This window comes from Strix uralensis, chromosome 23, assembly GCF_047716275.1.
Source record: "Strix uralensis isolate ZFMK-TIS-50842 chromosome 23, bStrUra1, whole genome shotgun sequence".
In the NCBI taxonomy this organism is placed as follows: domain Eukaryota; kingdom Metazoa; phylum Chordata; class Aves; order Strigiformes; family Strigidae; genus Strix; species Strix uralensis.
This window is the reverse complement of record NC_133994.1, coordinates 7352226-7371728: the sequence shown is the minus strand read 5'-3', so window position 1 is coordinate 7371728 and position 19503 is coordinate 7352226. Positions and strand designations below refer to the sequence as shown.

Below are 19503 nucleotides of genomic sequence, written 5' to 3'. Positions count from 1 at the left end.
GAAAAAACCTTCAGAAAAAGCTGTTCAGCTCAGTGTCACTGAGCGCTGATGAGGAGATGCCAGGCAGGTTATAGGAACAGTTAAGAGATGAGGTCTGCATTAGAGAAAGGTTTTATTCTTGTATGTAATTATTTAAGATCATGTTAAAGCAGAACTCAGGCCTTCCCCCAGGTAGGTGCCCATTTTCCCCAATCAACCACATCTTTAAATCATAGTGTTCTGCGTAGAGCTGAAGGTCCACGCGGGGAGAAGGACTAAGGCGTGGCCCAGCACAAGTGCTGAAAGTGGCAGTGGATCCTACAAAGCTTCATTAATACAGGAAAAAAATCTCAACCCATTTGCACATCGATCAAAGGGGCAGGGTGGGTAAGTACCTCTCCCATGCTTCAAGAAACTTGTCCTCAATTATCCACCCCCCCGACACCCACTTTCTCCTCCCTACCCTGGTCTCTAGCGGAAATAGTTGGGGCAGTCGTGTGCCGTCAGGTTCCAGGCTTTATCGAACGCCTCCACAACAGGCGGGAGCAGGGGACCCTCTTCGCTGTAGTCAAGGTTCTGCTCTAGCTGCTCCAAGTTGGACATCCCGATGATCACTGCGTCTCCCAGAGAACCCTGGAAAGCAGGAAGAGTTGTTGCTGATCCCAAAAGAAAACCTCCCACACCACTGCAGACCCAATTTTAAACGTTTCTTTCCAATAAAGAACATCCAGTAATTCCTGGATGTTTTGACAACTTTGACAAGGCCAGAACATCTACCAAGTCAGGCCAACTCCTCAAAAGCTGCCAAATCCTATTTCAGAGGGGCTACGGGAACATTTTGGGAAGATGGGGAATATAACCATTCATTTCCTAGTCTGATGAAAAGCGAAGTTACTTCCTTGCAGGGAAGCTTGTCTGGGTGGAAAGCCAAGATCCCAGTAACTGGCACTTAAAATTTTCCACTTCTTCCAATCCGATGAACGCAGGATACTGAGGGGAAATGCAGAGCTGCCTCGCTCCTGCCAGAGTCCATAGAGCAACGCTCAATTCAGAACGCCCCAAGCCCACAGGATATAGCAATTAACAGATAAGGTGTTTGTAGGCAGATGTTTCCTTGCCTGTGTGCTGCCACAGCTGCCAGGTTCCAGCGGTGCCGTGCTGGCTACAGCCACCTCAAGCTCTTACCTGCAGTTTGGAGTGATTGTACAGCCAGCGCAACGCAGCGGAGGCCGGGCTCGGTGCACTGGAACCGTAAGCGTCTTTCAGAGCTCTCTCTACTAGGGCAATTCCTTCAAAATTGTGCTTCTTCCAGTACCTGCAAGAAGAGAAATTACCCTCCAGTGAATTGTAGATCTGTATTCCAAGCAAGCACAGAAGGCTTTCAGGAAGCTTCACGCAGCCCTTCGTAGCCTCTGAGGGCTCCTGCGGTTCCCCCTCTGTAAGCTGGAAGTTGAGCCTAAAAACCACTCTGCAAAGCTCAGTCATGAGCCACAGCCCCAGTCGCACGTGCAGACGTAATCACTGCACAAGCTTGGGTCAATTCTGCTTCCTCTTGGTTGATTATTAGTGTGGGTGTTTTTTATGTAGCCATTCCTGCTGCGTCTCCCTCCTCTTCTATCAGCTCAAAACAAACCTGTCCCTGTAGGCTTGAGCCCAGTCATTCCCAAAAAATCTTCCAGTGGGCTGGTGTGTGTCTTTGTCCTCATACTTGTACTTGCCGGTCAGCAGCCCTCCTGCAAAGGGGCAGCAGCATGTTTAGGGATGGGTTGGCTCTTCTACAGCCCCCATTTTGCATGTTTTTGTCTCAAAGTCTTGCCCTTTCCCTCCCCGTACCTGCAAGTGGATTGTAGGCGTAGAACCGCAGTCCATAGTATCTCAGGCACGGGAACAGCTCAGCTTCCACCTGGCGAGTGGTTGCGTTGTACATACCCTGCACGAAGATGAGGGAGACAAAGAACCTCAAACACTAGCTCAGGAGAGGGACCGTAAGCACCTGGAACAGCCCTTTCCCCACCCTTCCCTGACAGTACTCTTATCCAGAAGAGCAGCTTCAGGTCACAAAAGGTTATTAGCTGCTTAGGAACAGACTTTCTAAAGGATTGCAAATAATGCAAAAACTTTTAAGTTCCACATCAAGGGAGTCATTGACTCAAGCAACAAATGCGTACTCAGCTTTTTCCAAGAAGTGACTTCACTCAGCTTTCGAGTCATGTGTGTCCTGAAAGGATGTCCCAGACTAACTGCAGCAACTTCCTTTTCTGTGTTTATATCTGGCACCCTGGGGGCTGCTCCAAGACCTGGGGCTCCCAGACCCTTCCCCACAGCAACTGACCATTGCTGTAAGGACGCAGAATCATCCATATGCTGTTCTGATCTGAACCTTCATCTTCTTTTGGTTTGATTCATCATAACCTCCACAGAAGATGTGCTGGATCACGGCAAGCGCCCATCCCTCACCTGGTACACCGTTGGCATCACCCAGTTGTTGTATTTGCAGATGGTGCAGATTTCTGCGACCTCCCACGCTGCGTAGTTTGACAGACCGAGTTCTTTAAACTTTCCCTGCAGAGGAATAAAAGGGTATTCAGTTCCAGATTTTAAAAGTGCATTTGTAACTAGACATGCACAGTGAAAAGGACAGTTGCCAAATTTTAGTCCAGCTCATCCCTGTCCACCTCTTCTAGATGACTATAAGACCTGACAAAAATATTTCCTTGTTTATGTTCAAATTAAATGGCACTATTAGACTGATGCAATTCAGGAATTCTTCTTCACCCTTTACCAGCACTAATCTTAACCTAGTCAGTTAACACGGCTGAAAGCAAAGTTCAGATGTCCTAATGTTTCCGAGAGCTTCCGAGAACAAAGTGCATCACGTGAACATGCAACAGAGCGTCAGTTGTTTGGCTCTGCCCTGGTCATCTGTGTTCCCTCTTCCTTAGTGTTGCACAAACCCGGTGCTGCAGAAGGGCAGAGCAAGCAGCCCTGGTTTAAAAAGGTGGTGGGAAGGAATCAAGAGATGGTCCAGGCTTGGACTTCTCACTTTACTTCTTTGTGCAGCTCATTGCAGGCACGCAGCGTCTCCTCCACCGGGGTGCTGTGGTCAGGAGCATGGAGGTAGAAGAGCTCCACACTCGCCCTCTTCAGTCTCTCCAGGGATGTGTTCAGCTGCGATCGCACACTCTCAGGCTTCAGCGTCTTCCCATCCCAGGGATTGGCCTTGGTGGCGACTTCCACTGGCAGAGAGAAAGAAAAAATGAGCAGGAATGTTCAGGAAGGGAATGGGGCTAAGGGGCATAATGGAAGTGTTGCTTCAGGTGTTTCAGGGAAGGCCCCTCTCCTCAGGAACCATGTCTGCCTAGCAGGGAAGAATCTTCTCCTCAGGGACTGCAGGTCAGCCCTAGAGAGGGAGGCCCTTCTCAAGGCCCAGGCATCAGCACTAGTAGCAGAGACCCTTCTCCTCAGGGATGGGGTCAGCCTGGCAGGGAAGACCCTTCTCCTGAGGGAACAGGCTTGGGAAGTCCATTCTCCTCAGATATGGTGTCAGCCTGGCAGGGAAGACCCTTCTCCTCAGCGATGGGGTCAGCCTGGCAGGGAAGACCCTTCTCCTGAGGGAATAGGCCTGGGGAAGTCCATTCTCCTCAGATATGGTATCAGCCTGGCAGGGAAGACCTTTCTCTTGAGGGAACAGGCCTGGGGGAAGACTCTTCTCCTCAGGGATGGGGTCAGCCTGGCAGGAAGACCCTTTTCCTCAGGGAATAGGCCTGGGGGAAGACCCTTCTCAGGGATGGGATCAGCCTGGCGGAAAGACCCTTCTCCTCAGGGAACAGGCCTGGGGGAAGACCCTTCTCCTCAGGGACGGGGTCAGCCTGGCGGGGAAGACTCTTCTCCTCAGGGATGGGGTCAGCCTGGCGGGGAAGACCCTTCTCCTCAGGGATGGGGTCAGCCTGGCGGGAAGACCCTTCTCTTCAGGAATGGGGTCAGCCTGGCGGGGAAGACCCTTTTTCTCAGGGAATAGGCCTGGGGGAAGACCCTTCTCCTCAGGGACGACCCCTCTCCCTAGAGACCGCCCCGCCCCAGCCCCCTCCGCGACGGTCGCCGGCCGTACCGGGCTCCGTGCCGCCAGCCAGCAGCGTGCCCAGGATGCGCTCGGACTCGCCCCCCGCGTACATGTAAGCGGTGTCGAGGAGGCGGTATCCGCGCCGCAGGAAGGCGCGGAGCAGCGCGGCGCTGGCCTCGGGCCCGGCCCGCCGCCCCACCTCCATGGCGCCCAGCACCACCCCGGGCCGCGCGCCCCCCGCCGCCATCGCTGCCGCCGCCGCCTCTGCGCATGCGCGGAGCGAGGGGAGAGCACCCGCCCCGCCCGCCGGCGCAAGGTCCGCGCGCGCATGCGCAGGAGCGCGGCGCCGGCTGCGCCCGTTTCCCCGCCGGGTGGGAGCGGCGGCTCCGAAAACTGGGGAGATTTACACCAAAAAACGGTCAGTCTCCTAAAAAGCAGGTTTGCGAAAAAACCCAGCAAGTTTCTGAAAAAGCAGCCGGTTTTCAAAAATCCGAGGTAATTTCCCCCAAAAGCAGCAGATTTACAAAAAGACTCCCAGCAACTTCCCGAAAAAGCAGCTGATTTGGAAGAAAACCAGCAAGTTTCAGAAAAAGCAGCAGCTCTGCAAAGGAAACGCAGCCAGTTTCTGAAGAAGCAACGGAGTTGAAAACAGAACAAGTTCCTGAAAAAGCAGTGATTTTTCCAAAGAAAAAAATAAAGCCAATTTCCAAACTGCCGTCAGCGAGCGAGGTAAGTCCCTGTCCCGCGAGGATGGGCCGGTTGGGTTTTATTTCTTCTTTCAGGCCAAATCCTGCTGGGCTGGCAGCTTTCCCAGTCCGGTCATCCCACCGGACGTGAAATTAAGGCCAGTAAAGGTGAATTAGTCAGTAGTGAGATTTTTGCAACACAAGCCGGCTTCAAGCCGCAGCCGGAAGAACCGTGACCCTGTTCCTAATATATTTTCCCCAGCGTTACTTAATTTTTTTCCCATGTTATTGCATTTTCCCCAGCGTTACCCCAACAGTTTCACTGCTGGACACTAATAAACGCCCCTCCTTCGAGCTGAGCTCCGGGGGCCATGGCTGCGCGGCGCTGGAGGGGTCTCCCACACGGGAATCTCTCCGCCTGCCCCAACGGCTCCCGCTGGGTGATGGACGTGTTCCACGAATGCGCCCAGGACGGCCGGGACATCGCCAGCGTCGTTCTGGGGCTGGTTTCCATCTTCTGTTTTGCAGCTGCGTCTTTTCCGTAAGTATCTCTCCCCAAACCCTTCCCTTGGTACAACACTCCTCTCTAAAAATCAAAATTTCAAGCGCAAGCTGCGTAAATTATTAAATCTACCCAGCAAAAGCAATCTGGACTTGGAAAATTTGGGTATGACAGGAGGAGAGGGAACAGGTGGTACAGCCCCAAAGCCTTGTTTGTTATTTTATTGTTATTATTACGCTTGGCAGCTGTAGCCAAGCCACGTAAGCCAACTGCAATGCAGTCATTGCAGGTCATGCGTGTGGAAGAAATGTTTCCAGGAGCTCTGGGCTTCTTGGAAGTGCTGAGACAACCGTGGCAGAAGGGGACTTTGGGGGTCGCGCTCGGTCTCGGTGTATCATGAGGTTATTTCGTAACCAGAGAGGCGGTTTCTGCAGTTGGTGCTTCTCCTCACTGCTTTCTGCCGTGGCACGAGGGACAGATCACAAGGGCTTGAGCTCAGTGGGTTGCTGCGAGCACCCAGGGGGTCGCAGGACTTTCCACAGGGGCTGGTTTGCAGGGAAGCGTGTGGCTTTGTTAGAGGAAATCTTTGCTTTTCCTCGCCCCGAGTGCTTTGGGTGGGGGACAATTGCAAAATAATCCAAGTGGGAGCAACAGGGAAACCTGGGGATGGTTCCCAGGTAGCGCTGAACCAGCCGGGGGTTATGGTTTGTGTCCCTGCCCGACTTTCTCTCTGCAGGCAGTTTTACCAAGCCTGTAAAACGGGCATCATGGACCGGGCGCTCTCCATATATTTCCTGCTGGGATGGCTGGGTGGAGACCTCCTAAACCTCATCGGTTCCTTCCTGGCGGATCAGTTGCCCCTGCAGGTACCAACCGACTCGCTGGGGCTGGGTCAGCTCCCAAACACCCCAAACTCCAGGGAGGAGGGATGGGTTGGGTGCTGCTTAATCCAGCACTGGGAACTGGAGACCCAAAGAGCCTGGGGATGTTCCCTTCTCCCCCCACGGATGCTCCCTTCTCTCCCAGGGATGCTGGCTCACCCCAGGCATCAGCTGGAAGCCGTTCTGCAGGTGGGACCTACTCATCCTTCTCCCTGCAGGTTTACACAGCTGTTTACTACGTGCTCGCAGACCTGGTGATGCTGTCTCTCTACTGCTACTACAAAGTGAAGAACCGGGGCGGAGGATGTGAGTTGGGGTTATGAGGGTGGTGGGGCCATGCGCTGCCCTTGGCACGTCTTTCAGGCTGGCTTGTCCTTGGCTGTGGAGCCAGGAGGGGCAGCAGTCCCTGGGGGAGACGCATCGGGGCAGAGATGCTTTGCAGACGCATTGATGCACCTATTAGATGCCTCATCGCTTGCTGTTGTTTTTTTTTTTTTCTTGGATAAACTGAGCGCCTCTAAAAGCCAAAGCTTTAATAGCTTTAATAGCCAAATAGCTACCAGCCATGCCTGGGGCTTCTGCACACCCTTGCGAACGGCCATGTGCAGTGTCCAGGTTGAAAATAAACCCCCTGTGAGTTGCATTACAGCAAGAAATTACTTACCCGCAGTTACGCGGTGACTCCATCTTGGAGCTGGAAACCACAGCCAGAACCCTTGACTCAGGCCAGCGCTTTATGGGGGCGGGGGGGGAAAGAAGTTTTCCGACCGTTTCGGGATCAATATTCCTCTTGCAATTAATGGCAGCCTTGACTTGATGAAGTCGTTCCTCCCTGTTCAAATGGAGTGAAGAGGGAACCTGCGCAGTTCTTGCAAAGCTTAAACAGCAAGAGAAAATCCACTTTTTAGCCTTGCAGCTGTGAACTACAAACAGGCATCCCTTGAGAACTATTTAACCATTTGAAGTTACTAAACCAACTGATATTTGGCCCATCAACTATATAGGTTGTTTTAATGCTGGAGAGCTTGTTTACAGAATATAATACAAGTCTTGTTGTCAAAGCAAGGCTTGGGCAGGGATTTGAATGTGCAGTGTTATGAGTTAAGACAGTGAAAAGCTGCTGGATGGAGGGGATGATTTTTAAGAGCCCTAAACCCAAAGAAACTCAAATGCTCTCAGCCTGCTGAGATAGGAGCAGTTTCCTCCCTGATAACTTACAAATTGCCCGTATCGCTGCGAGATAAAACACCCGGGGCAGCTGTTGCCCGAGTTGCTCAGTGCTGGCTGTGCCGCCGCAGAGATAAGGGAGAGCTTGAAGGTCTCTTTGCCCGGAGGGGTCTGGCACCCACCAGAGGCTGCTGGGCTGTGCTGGGGGCTGAGGGAGGAGCCCTCCCTAACCAGCCTCTGCTTGATTCCCCGCAGTCGCTGCCCCGATCAACGCAGCCTTCTTCTTCCTTTCCCTGGGGATGGTGTCGACCGTCTCCTTCCTGGGCAGAGGTGCTGCCGTGGCGCAGGGCCCGGCCACGTTTAAAGGGAGATCTCTGCTGTCTGCTCCCACGAATGAGCTTGGGTCGGAGGTGAGTTGGTCCCTAAACCTGGGTGGTGCGGGGGGAGATAAAGCATCTGGTGGGGTGGATGTGATCCTGCTTAATGCTCAGCAGGGTGAGGGATAGATGGGGAGGTCAGAGGCTGGGTTGTGGCCCCGCTGCCGCCTCGCATGGAGCCGTGGCGTGGGTGGTAAGTGCGTCTCTGAAAACACGGGGCCTGCTTGCGGCCCCCCCCTCGCCTTGCAGCCTTTCACCAGGAGTGAGATCATTGGCTTCACCATCGGCTCCATCTCCTCCGTGCTCTACCTGTGCTCCCGAGTCCCCCAGATCTACACCAACGTAAGTGCTGCATCGTGAGCGGGGCAGGGCAGCAGCCGGGTGCTGGGAACCCCCTGGGCTTCTGAGATTTCAAATTGGAGAGGGGCGGTGGGATCATCTTCCTCCTCTTTTTTCAGAGGTCTCGGGTCCCCATCTCTAATCATTCTATAAGGGATTATTTTTCTGTGTTTCTGCTCCGAAACCTGATTCTTTTTTCTCCCCTCCCTTTAACATGCTAATATTTTGAGGGTGGGGCTTTCATTTTGTCTTTATTTTCAAGCAAAAGGGGAACTAAAAGGCTCTTGGGGTTGAGTCACCACCTTTTTTCTTCTTTTTTTGGGGTGCTTAATCTTACTTTCTAGTGAGATTTTGGAGAGCTGCACCCAAGCTCCGCTCTCTGGCCCCTCTCCTTCCAGTACAAGAGGAAATCCACCATCGGGGTCTCCTACTCCCTCTTTGCCCTGGTGATGCTGGGGAACTCGCTCTACGGCGTCAGCGTCCTCCTGAAAAACCCCGAGCCGGGACAAGGCGAAGGCGACTACGTCCTGCACCACCTCCCCTGGCTGGTGGGCAGCCTGGGTGTCCTGTCCCTCGACGTGGTTGTATCCTTTCCCCGCCAACGCTGCCCTCGGGGCTCGCATCCCGCCAGCGAGGCTTTGCAGGGAGGGAGCCCGTCTCGGGGCAGGCAGGGTTAGGTGGGAGCGGGTGGGTTGTTGCTACTCAGTGGTTGCTTTTGAGCTGCGCTTGCTCACCCGCGTGCCGGTGAGTAATTTATGGTGTTGCAACAGCTGAATGCTTCAGACCCTTGTTTGCATTAAGCTCGTTGTCCTGTTTCCACCTCTCCTGGCACAAACAGCCTTTTTACAGGCGGTGAGACCCAACGCGTCGCATAAATCCACCTTTGTGTGCGTGCAGAGCCTTAACCTCTCCTCAGATCTCCTTCCAGTTCCTTGCTTATCGGAGAGGAAGACCCAGTACCCGTGAAGAGAGGGACGCTCTTCTCGGCGAGCAGGGTGACAGCTTGGAGAGCTGACAGAGGACCTGCCCCGTAGTGAGAACAGGATGATGCAGATGCAAAATCTGGCCTTAACGCCAGGCAAACCAGCCCCTCTGTCCTGGTGGCTCTGGGGAGAAGAGGACCTGAGCCAGTGGGTGACATGTGCTGCTAAGACGCTAAGCTCAGCCTAAGTGGCAGAGGATGCTGCTGAGAGACCTCGTGCCTCTTCGATACCAATGATGTTATCGGGATAAACAGGGAATTATTTGATACCTCAAAAGGTCGCTCTTCACTGATTTTACACCCCACAGCTGAGCCCGGTCACTTCTGCTTTACCTGCTGTCTCTCGAGGGTGATCTGGAGCTTCCCTAGTGCTGGCAAACGTGGGAATAGCCTAAGGGGCTGTGGGGGGGACACAGAGATGACCGACCTGTCATGAACACAAGCACCCCTTACCTCTGTGAGCCTCATGTCTCCACCAGTGAGCTCTTTCTGGAAGATAATGACAGTGACTGGAACCAGTTCAGAGGAAGGAGCAGCATAACCAAAGTGTTTTGGTCCACACATACCTATTTTAATTAGCACAGCTCACACGTCTATAAAACAAGTCCTTGCCCCACCTTGCCTCCTTTGGTTTTATTTTGCCGGTTCGTCTGGCAGCTCCTGCCTCTTTCTTAATGCATCTCACAGTCCCTGTTTCTCTAACTTCTCATTTTTTGCCTCACCCACGTTTTAATTGCATGGATTTCTTGGGGAAGTTGCTCCATCACTTTCTGGTTAGCTGCCTGGACAGTTACCAGGCAGAAGATGCTGCCTCCCCGCTCAGTCAGGTTTTTCGGTCCCGCCCTCTCTCGTTGATGAATTTATTCCCAACACTGATGAATTTATCCCCAAGTTGATGAACTGACCCCCCTCTTGGGGCCCTGCACACCAGCACAGTGGCTCCTTGACGGCAGAAGGACTGGAAGCAGTGGCGGTTTGGGAAAAAGCCACGTCCCCGCCAGGAGAGATGCGTTGGGGCAGGCAGGGGAGAGCGGCAGCGTGGCCCCGAGCTGGCTGCCTCGGCCCGTGCCATGGGCTCCCTCCCCTGGGCTGAGCTGTTTCTGCTGGGGAGGAGCAGCTCTGTCTCACTGGGCAAGCAAGAAGAAAATCAACCAAAGCTTGTAGGCCCTTCAAGAAAAGCGAACTTGTCCTTTTAAAAACAAAACCTTTCCTTTCCTTGTAGTCACTCTTAGCTCTTGTTTTTGCTCCCTTCTTCTCCCCCTCCAGCTACTCTCCCCACCACTTCCCCGCTGCCCACCCCTGCAGCACCCCGCTCTGCGCCCCTTTTAGCTCTATTGCCACTAATTTATGATTCTTCAGCCAGTCCCATGCCGTTAGTCCTTGCCAGCATTTGGAGCTGAGCCATTTGTTTTCAGAATTATTATTTTTCCAGGTTCTTTGACCCCCCTCAACAAAGCTGGTGGCTTTTTCACTCCATTAATTCACAGTTCTTGTGGCCGATGGGGCTGCTTGTCTCTTCCCCATCCTCACAGCAGCAGGGTTTCCTCTGCTCTTTTTCCCTAAGAATTGCAGAAAATTCATATCCAGTACTAATACAAATCATGAGCAGATTCCTAGCAAGATAGAAAGTGCAGCTTCATTAGACCTCAGTACCTATTTATTACAAATAAAGACCCTGGGGCTTGGTTTTATTAAAGGAGTGGTTTTTAACCTTGGCTCATCTTTGCTAGCTCAGCCCTGAAGTGCTGGGGAAGGCAGGGTAGGTTTACTGAGAGCTGGCTTTACTAAGCTGACCTATGGCTGAGGGATAGGATGGGATTAGGCACAACTACCTTGTGGAAATGAAGAGCCTCGTCTCTGCCATTCACAACACTAAATAATTGCCACGTACCGACTAACCGAGGGCTTTTCTTAAAGCTAGACAAAGAAGATAACATAAGCAGGTAAAAAAAAAATATATATAATATAGTTTGTTCCCACAGGTGTATCCAAAGCACAGATTAAATACAAAGTTGACTTACTCAGGTAGGTAAGATGAAGCAAGGCAAGCAGCTGCATTTGGCAGATGGAATTTAGACGCCAGCAGCCATCGAGGTGGTGGTGGATGGAAATTCGTGTTGCAAAGAGGCTCTCGCTGAGGTTATCGTCCCTCTGAGACTGTAATACAGCCCCGTCCCCAAAAGAGCCTGCAATTTAAGATTTCGCAGAGGCAAGTGTTAAACCAGGAAGGGCACGGACCAGAAACCACTTGTCCCAAAGCACTAAACATAACTCGGTGGTAGGCTCGGGGCTGTAGCAGCCAAGCCAAAGCTGGAGGTTAGCACCCAAACTACCAGGTTACACCACTTCGAGAAGAGAAAGAGGAATAAACTGCTGCTGTGGCTGCATTGATCCTGCAGCTCGTCTGTGTACGACCGCTCCGCAGAAAGGGCATCCCCCTGCACACGTGTGCTGAGGGTGCATACCCCAAACCCACACGTTAAATTTATCTGAGATGAGATGCTTCCATTTTTGGCTTGTGTGCACCAAGATGGCTTTGGAGAAGGAAAACAACCTCCCCCCAAAAAAACTTCAGCACGCGACAATTGAAAACAGGCGAGAGGAACCGCGAGTCTCCCCCCTCCTGGGCTGACACGCTCCTTCCCGAGCTTCAAGAGTTCACGCACACTTATCTCCAACTTTAAAAAAGGTTTTTCCTAGGGCAGAACCAAGAGACGCTGCCGACAGAACCTCAGCGTGTTCCCCTGGGGGGTCCCAGCTCTGAGGCACGTGTGCGCCTCTCCCCAGCGCGTGTCCCGCAGGAGCTGCGTCACGGACCGGAGGCCCCCGGGTAAATACTCCGGCACGGGACCGTAATCACCTGCAGATGTCTGGATGTGGAACAGGTCACATTAGAAAAGCAAAATTAGAGCGTGTTAATCAGTATTAATGCCAACAGTCTCCATTTGCATAGGTTCACCCGAAGGCTAATTCCAGCGGCCACGTGCAGGAAGAGCCCAGCAGGTATTTGCTTTCTCAGTTATAACCAAAGCACGTGGAAGGAGGCAGAGGACCTGACGCTGCGCAAGGTCCCTCTGGCCACCAAGGGCTTAAAGACGGGGAAAGTCTGGACAAGGTTCACAAATCACACAGGGATCAAGCAAAGAAGCAGCTTTTGGGTGAACATCGATAGTTGGAACCAGCCACCTCAAACTGCCAAGGGAGCCGAAACGCCTCCCCTCTGCCCACCGCAGAGTTTCAACACACAGGTTTCTCCCCAGACTATTTTTAACACACCTGGTAAAGCTGGACTCATCTTTCTCCTCCAAATACATCTTGTTCGTGTTTGCTGGATGCCTGGCGCATCCCTCCCAGCAGCAGGACCCCAACGTCCCGGTGCCAGCACCTCGGACGCGCAGCAGGCCCACAAGTAACACAGCCATACATCACACCCTCTTTAAAACAAAGACCTGTCAGCTAACCTGGATGCAAGAAAAAATAATTTAAAAAAAAGCTTTCTGTGGCCATGTAGTCCAGCAGCCCTTTGGCTTAGGGCTGAACTTGGTGTTTGTCTTTGTTTCCAAGCACACGGCTGCCTACCTGCAGCCAGGATGACTGCTGGAGTTGCTACAAAGGAAACCCCCGGTAACACTGCAAAGAAGGAAAGAGAAATAAGGAGGACACCAACTGCACACACACTGCTTCCTGGGATTTTTTTTTATTTTATTTTTTTAGTCTTTTTTTTTCTTTTTTTTTTTTTTTTTTTTTTTAGTATGGAGGCTCAAGTATCAGATGTAGATTCAATTTAAGCTTTACAAAAAACAAAATCAAAACAAAAAAACCCCTTTTGCATTCCATAAAAATTGACAGAAAAGCGCCTTGGAACCAGGCTATAGAAGAGCAGAACTTTCAGCAGGTCTCCTAATCAACGTCTCCTTGCAAATCTGGTTTAGTCAGTATAGTACAACACCGAGGAAACACCCTCTCTTCCCTCCCTCCCACCAGCCATCCCCTGTGCCCAGCCCCCAAACATACGTGGAATAGATTTTTTTTTTCCAGTTCTTCCTCTTTCACACACCACAGTATTTAATAAATTTTTGTTTTACATTTTTTACACCAATGTAACAAAAGGCAGGAGGGGGTGGGGAGGAAAAGACAAACAATGATCTGTGTTTATGCATATAAATGGGGGAGGGTGGAAGAGGGGGGGAAAAAAAAATACATGGACTTCTACAGAAACATAGCCTAAGGTCTCAATAGTAAAATGTGGTGCAAAGTAGGCCTCAGAGACTGAAAAAGTTTGTACAGCTTTATTCATGGGGAGAAGATGGCGTTGCATGGATAGTATTGAATGCAAATCGTGACGTGACGTAACAGAAAAGGGCAAGGGGGGGGATGAGTTTTCTAAGAAAGGAATCTAACGAGTGCATGGCATGTCTTGTTAGCATGAAGAGTATTTTAACTTTGCTGCTTTCTCTTCAAAGCCTCCACCAGGTCGTTTTTAAGAGCTTCTTGTTTTGATTTGTCTGCAAAAGTCTGCACAGACCTGCGGGGAAGAAGGAAACGCAAGTCAGAGGCGATGCGTTCGAGAGAAGGTGTTTTTAACAGTTCTCCTGGCATGTGAGTCAAGAGGAAGGAGAAGCACCTCAACCCAGGCTTAGAGGAAACAAAACTCAGCTTGCCTGTTTTAATCCGGAAAGCAGAAGGCAAAGTGAACACTTCAGGGAGTATATCAAAGCAAAATTCACTCTAGCAAGGATGGCACCAAAAGACACGCTTCCCCAGAAGCTCCGCTCAGCCTCCAGTTGCTGGAGGGAGATTCCCAATTTTTTTTACGTGACAGATTGGAAAAACCCCAGTGTAGCACCAGCGAAGGGTGTTAGCGCTCTCGCTCTCCACATGACCGTGAGGGGAAGGCAAGAAAATCCAGCCTCTACCCACGAACATCAACAGGGCCGGGCCAGGGGAGCTCCTGAACCTTTTTGCAGACTGTTCACCCAGGGTTGAGCAGCCACGTCAAAACTTCCCTCCAGTGTATTCACCAGGGGGAAAAGCGGCCAGTTTCTGCTCTCGAATTTGCTTTTCCAGTTTGTACCTTACCTAGAGTAATTCGTGAATCAAAGCAGCCGAAGAAGAACAGAGATACTGTCAGCAAGATTATTGCAGGGGTTCTCTTTTGCTCAAAGTTTGGTTACAGAAGAAAAGCTGCCTCTTTCAGAAGTCATCTTGGCTCACTGCCCTCTAAGATGGTTGTGGAGGAACCTCCATTTTCAACGGTACAATAAGAAATTTCCACTTTTAAAAAAAAGCCCTCTTAAGTGTATGATCACGGACAGAATAACAATACTAGACTTTTCAGGAATTGCTACCACAGAGAAGTGGTTAGGATACAGTTTGGTAGGATTCATCCCCACATAAACCATATTTCACACCCTTTTCCGTACTCCAAGCTACCTTATTTTGCCTGGATGCTGTCTCCTGTAAACAAGGCTGCTCTTTGTGTCAGTCATTTTCCTAACAGTTTTATAACAGTATTTCCATTCTCTTGTCTCTGGAGACTTCCGCTGCTTTAATAAAAATATATACATTTTATATTTGCATTTGTCACAGGCCAAAGAAGTGGTTCTTGGCCACTATCAACAAATAGTGCATTTTTCCCCTTCGTCAGCTTAACGTGTTTAAGACACCATCTGTAACTCATTATGAACTGGAGTGGAAGGTTAAACGGGCTCAGGGTTAGTCACTGCCATGCGTCCTGGACATTCGGAGCTCCAGAGCAAACGAGAGCGTATGAACAAACCCCTTTAGAGGCTGTGCAGAGCACAAGCAAGTGGAGGCTAGAAAGCTTTCAGTAGAGCTTGAGCAGGACCGGATTTCAAGCTCCAAGGAAATTCAAGATACACCAGGCAAATAGGGGATGTGCGTGTGGGGTGAGCTCGCATTTACTCAGAAGTCACAGGAAGTACCAGTCATTTTTTTTCAAAACTGTGAGACTTCCAAGATTTCATTCCTTTCTGCAGGGAGGACGCTAAGATTACAGGGAGTTTCTTCATTGAGGTGGTGCACCACAGCTGGAAAAAACTGATGGTGCACAAGGGACCAAGTCCCACAGCTCCTGGATCGAATCAGTCCAAGCTAACATCACTCTGGGTATGTGACCACGTGCTCCTTTCTTGCTCCCAAGCTAGAGTGCAAAGTGGTAAATCCTGCCACATTTCAGAGCGTGATATTTCAAATGGGGGGAAGGGGTGGAGTAACATTTAAAATAAAAATCACAGCATTTAGTTGGCCGTATTAAGAAATAACCCTTGGGTGAAACACGGATCAAATGTCGTTTATCAGTCTGCGGGAGTTAGGGGTTAGTTCCGGTCTCAGTTATCATGCAGAGGTCTTGGCTGGGTGAGTCCTGGTTTAGTGCTGGTTGTCACACCTCACAGGCAGGGGGTACCTGGATTGGTTTAGTTATCAGGCTGGATGTAGATCTGGCGCTGGGTCAACACTTGAGAAAGCTCCCTCTGCAACTGCTTATACTTTTGGTTGTCGGGGATAGCATCAATAGATCTACAGAGAGCAGTTTAGAAACGAGGGAAGTAAACAGGGAAAAGAAGAGTCAGAAGAACTCAGTAACACAGAGCTGGTCATTCTGGAAACCACCAGGAGCACACTCAGGAAGAATAAGTGTAAATACACAGGTTAGGAGAGACAGGAAAAGGGCCAGAGGAAACGCCAAAGCCAGATGCTCTGTGTGTTACCAGTTCTGAGCAGATCATCTCACTGATGCACAAAGTACCATGACTCAAACTGAGCAATGGGGAGACACAGGAAATAGATTCAATTACAAAAGCTTAAGGCAATGTTCACAAGGAAAAAAGACTGTATTACATAGTTCCTTTTAATGTTAATAAATGCTTCCTGGCTAAACCCCTGCACACCACAAATGAAAATAGAGGCCTGTTATGAAAGCTGGGGTTTGCAAAAAAATCCCAGAACAGCTGCTTTCTCAGATACTGCCAACTCCCTCTGCCCATGCTGCTAAGGCGGCAGAACAAATATTTAATTAGCACCATTATTCTATCTTCTTTCACATCTCAGTACACGAGAGAACAGCAGTGTACTTATTTGTGCCATTTGTTTATTCTACATTATCACTGTGTACTAGGAGGTCTATCTGCAGTTTAAAGCGAAATGATTTGGCATCACAGTTCTGTACTTTCTTCTACGAGCATCAGAACTACCAGCTTGGGATTTCTATGTAAAATTCCTGACCAGAAATGAGCAGGGGTTGAAAAGTACTGTACAGTTTCCCTACAGAAAGGCACAGGGGGTTTAGTCATTTAATCTGTTCTAGTACACTGTATTTTGACCAGCGGTGTTGAGAGAAAAGACAGAATTTAAAACAAAGTCTAAATACCGCAAACCACTAATGTCATGATTTAATTCTGGGACCCGCTGACTGTTTTTAAGAATAGTAGAAAGTGAAGTCAGAATTTAAGTACAACTTTCAGGACTGTGAAGAATAAAACTCCTAATTAAAAATAATTCTGAAATGTAAGTGCTGCTAATTGGACTATTTTCTTCCTGGCAAGGGAAGAAGGGATTAAAACATTGCTTCAAATTTCTACAGTTATGAGGTAGAAGCGTTCCCTAAACTCCACACAACAAATAATGTTTTCCAAGCACAGCGAGGTGAACAATTAGGGACGTGAAAAGACTTTGTGTAGGCAAGGGGAGTTCCAGCAAACAAAAGCAGATCAATGCTGGGCTGGGGACAGTACCACAGGCACTGCAGGGGAACAGAGGGAAGCAAAGGGGATCCAATAGGCAGCTGGAGAGCCCCTTACCTCAGCCCATTAACGATGTCCTTTGTTTTTCCAAAATAAATCTCATTCAGTGTACTTCTGATTTTGTTTTCCATGTCCTAAAAAAAAAAAAAAAGAAACCAGATCTTCAGTCACGTCAGCTGTTTTCAGGAACAGTGCACTTACACTCTTCCGTGCGTTGGATGTGTTCATCTTGAACAGCACAGTTCAACCCACCGTTATTCCTACTATTTAAATTCTCACAGAAGGCAGTATGACCCTATCTCCCAGTTCTTATCAAAGAAATAAAGGCTTAGCTTTATTCCTGTCCTCTCCTCCCTATTAATTTCTCTAGGCTTTACAGACGACGTCGGTCTGGACCACAAGAGGGCACTTTCTATCCAGCTATCAGTTTTTCCTGCATTTGGCTGCAGAAAAGGAAAACGCATTTCATCCCAGCCTCACTCTGTAATGTCCTGGCACTGAACAGACTGTAAGTGGCAAGTCAGCCACTTAGAATAACCAACAGGTCAATAGTTTTGTGCTTATGGGTTCCCCTGAATTTTTGAGCTGGCAACTCGTTCATTAAAACCACATGGCAAACAGTTTTGAGAAAGATCTTGTAAATACGTAGCACTTTTTCTTTAGCTCGCTTTCACTCAAGCCAAAAACTTAGAAAAGGGATCAAAAAGGAAGTACCTGCCTTCCTTTCATTTCCCAGTTCCTTTAAAAAAAGCATTATAGTCTATGTTAGTTGAGAATTTCCTCCTCTCTTGCCAAAGTGGTTATGAAGATCAAGGAAATCGAGAACATCTTCATACAGGACAGTGCATAGGCAGAGCAGACTGGTGTAGCACCCTTCTGAGCAGCTAACAGTCACATCCTCCACTCATCATGCTGAGCTACACGACTGACAGCTGCCATAAAGTCAAATGCTAAAACCAATTCTAGAGGATTTAATAAGCACTTGATACACACTGAACTTCCAGTTAGAGGGACAGTTCTATATTACACAACCTGACTTTAAAAAATTCAGCCCAGAAGCGACTGTAGTGTCAGGGGGGTGGGAAATGGTTAATTCTGAGGAAAGGAGCACTTATTTTACAGGAAGGTTATTGCTGTAATGAGGAGACAAAATGCAGACTGGAGTTTTTATGTATACAAACTGTTAGAAGACATGATATAGGAGGAGTACTGAGGCATCAAACACTGAGCAACAACATGAGCACCATTAGACTCGGTACAATATGAATAGGTAACTTGTTTGTAAAGACAAAAGCAAGCGTACAGCAGAATTCTTAGACTCGGGACCAAATATACCAAGAGAACCTGCAGCAGGCTCAAGCTGTGGTGGCGTCACAGCGCTTACCTCTACCAAGCGTCCGATATTGGCTATGTGTGGAGAGGAGTCGCTCACAGTCTCATCTTTCTCCATCTAGAAAGAAAAGATACAGGCCCACTGGTCACATGGAAATCTGGTGGTAGATGCACGACAGCTTTCCTTATCGAAAGAAGGGGTGGAAGAAGTGGGTCTCAAAATCCTGGAGTAACTACTCTTTCAATGTGCAAACAGACTAGTAACATACGGAGAAATTCCCAGAACTTGACAAAGGCTCACATGTTGATAACAGAAACGTAGTGTAATAAAAACCATGAATCAAAATAAACCCCCGGGTGTAGACAGGCACTACAAAATTGTCATTCCCTACCTACTAAGGGGCTGCAGGAGATAGTGAACTTGTACCACGACACGAAGCACAGCATGTGGATATGAAAACAAGGTTGTTGTTGATGAGATGCACACAAGGATGGTGCTGTCAGTTTAACAGCTGTGAACTATCCCTGCAAAAACAGCTGCTTCTTTTAATCTTCATCTCAAACGCTACTTCCGACCACACGTGGGACACAGTCTCCATTTTCAGGATCTCCTGGCAAAAGACACCTTAGGTATTACTTACCTTCCAGTAGAGAGGGAAGGTGCAGAGAATACAAAACCGACAACTACCTGCAAGACTGGTGATGATTTAAACTACTGAAACAATATGGAAAGAGAAATCTGACAGTTTGTAGTGGTTCTTTGTTTTTAGACCAAAAAGCTGAACCAACATTTGGCTATTAGGGGGAAGGAAGTACAAAGCAGTAAGTATGGGGGGAAAGCAGCAGACTGCTTTTTGCAGGAGAAATTCAGAGTTGTATCAACTTAAATGTATAATGCTACCATGCTCTTAGCATAGTATCTGAATAGGAGACAGGTACCTGAACTAGGCAAGATTTTTCATCACTGAGATCAAAAACTGGGAGCTGGTACTACAGCAATACTTGCTTTATTTCATCTGACTTTGCCTCCTATAATGTCCATCCAGAGGCCATGGCTGACCATCCATGATCTATGCTGGGGAAAAGACCATCTTCCCCAGTTCTTGAGATGAAAATTCTGGCTAGACATGGACAAGCTGTTGAACAATGAACATCAGTCCCAGGAACCTCAACTGATACAAGATGTGCTGAGATGGCATGAAAACAAAACTGGGAGAAGAATGTAGTGGGAAGAACAGTCTTCAAAGGCTTTTACTAATCTCACTGAATTCTCTTATCCATCTGTTCATATCCCTCCCTCAGGGTAGAGTTTAAAAATCTGGGCCAGCTACAGGTTTCTTCTAATAAGCCAAGTCTCTAACAGGCTTGGGGAAGCATGTAATTTAGTTGGAAGCCTGAAGGCAAAAGATAACCTAGAAGAGGGGGAGAAAGAGAA

The 19503-nt window shown here is 49.2% G+C and overlaps 3 protein-coding genes across 5 annotated transcripts in view; 1 reads left to right on the top strand and 2 right to left on the bottom strand.

Annotated features, from left to right (window-relative positions):
- Positions 1–95: 95 nt before the first annotated feature.
- On the bottom strand, positions 96–4398 carry AKR7A2 (aldo-keto reductase family 7 member A2). The gene is made up of 7 exons (XM_074892762.1): positions 4088–4398; positions 3028–3215; positions 2437–2541; positions 1813–1909; positions 1613–1712; positions 1165–1294; positions 96–612 (listed from the first exon to the last, which is right to left on the bottom strand). The coding sequence occupies exons 1-7, from the start codon at positions 4284–4286 to the stop codon at positions 451–453; spliced, it is 981 nt and encodes a 326-aa protein (XP_074748863.1). The 5' UTR covers positions 4287–4398; the 3' UTR covers positions 96–450.
- A 49-nt stretch (positions 4399–4447) lies between these two features.
- Positions 4448–9589, top strand: SLC66A1 (solute carrier family 66 member 1). 2 transcript variants are annotated; one of them, XM_074892764.1, is made up of 8 exons: positions 4448–4768; positions 5029–5266; positions 5964–6093; positions 6327–6414; positions 7531–7685; positions 7902–7994; positions 8390–8575; positions 8908–9589. In XM_074892764.1, exons 2-8 carry the CDS (start codon positions 5097–5099, stop codon positions 9004–9006), a joined length of 921 nt encoding a protein of 306 aa, XP_074748865.1. In that variant the 5' UTR covers positions 4448–4768; positions 5029–5096; the 3' UTR covers positions 9007–9589. The 2 variants fall into 2 exon arrangements, with proteins under 2 accessions (XP_074748865.1, XP_074748864.1); XM_074892763.1 differs by having other exon boundaries at positions 4752–4893.
- Positions 9590–13247: 3658 nt separating this feature from the next.
- Positions 13248–19503, bottom strand: part of CAPZB (capping actin protein of muscle Z-line subunit beta) — a 61019-nt gene continuing 54763 nt past the window's right edge. The window contains exons 7-10 of one of the 2 annotated variants that reach the window (XM_074892703.1): positions 18121–18186; positions 16794–16870; positions 15401–15513; positions 13248–13498 (exon numbers count right to left, since the gene is read on the bottom strand). In XM_074892703.1, coding sequence (XP_074748804.1) covers positions 15411–15513; positions 16794–16870; positions 18121–18186 — 246 coding nt within the window. In that variant the 3' untranslated portion in view covers positions 13248–13498; positions 15401–15410. The remainder of the gene's footprint in view (positions 13499–15400; positions 15514–16793; positions 16871–18120; positions 18187–19503) is intronic. The other variant, XM_074892704.1, reaches the window with a different exon arrangement.

Bases quoted from the DNA above. Each gene is read 5' to 3' on its own strand.
- AKR7A2 (XM_074892762.1), bottom strand. From the start codon at position 4,286: ATGGCGGCGGGGGGCGCGCGGCCCGGGGTGGTGCTGGGCGCCATGGAG. The intron at 1,910-2,436 runs GTGAGGGATGGG...ATCTTCGTGCAG, and splicing joins TGATGCCAACGGTGTACCAG to GGTATGTACAACGCAACCAC. The intron at 613-1,164 runs GTAAGAGCTTGA...CCTGCTTTCCAG, and splicing joins ACAATCACTCCAAACTGCAG to GGTTCTCTGGGAGACGCAGT.
- SLC66A1 (XM_074892764.1), top strand. From the start codon at position 5,097: ATGGCTGCGCGGCGCTGGAGGGGTCTCCCACACGGGAATCTCTCCGCC. The intron at 6,094-6,326 runs GTACCAACCGAC...TTCTCCCTGCAG, and splicing joins CGGATCAGTTGCCCCTGCAG to GTTTACACAGCTGTTTACTA. The intron at 7,686-7,901 runs GTGAGTTGGTCC...CTCGCCTTGCAG, and splicing joins CGAATGAGCTTGGGTCGGAG to CCTTTCACCAGGAGTGAGAT.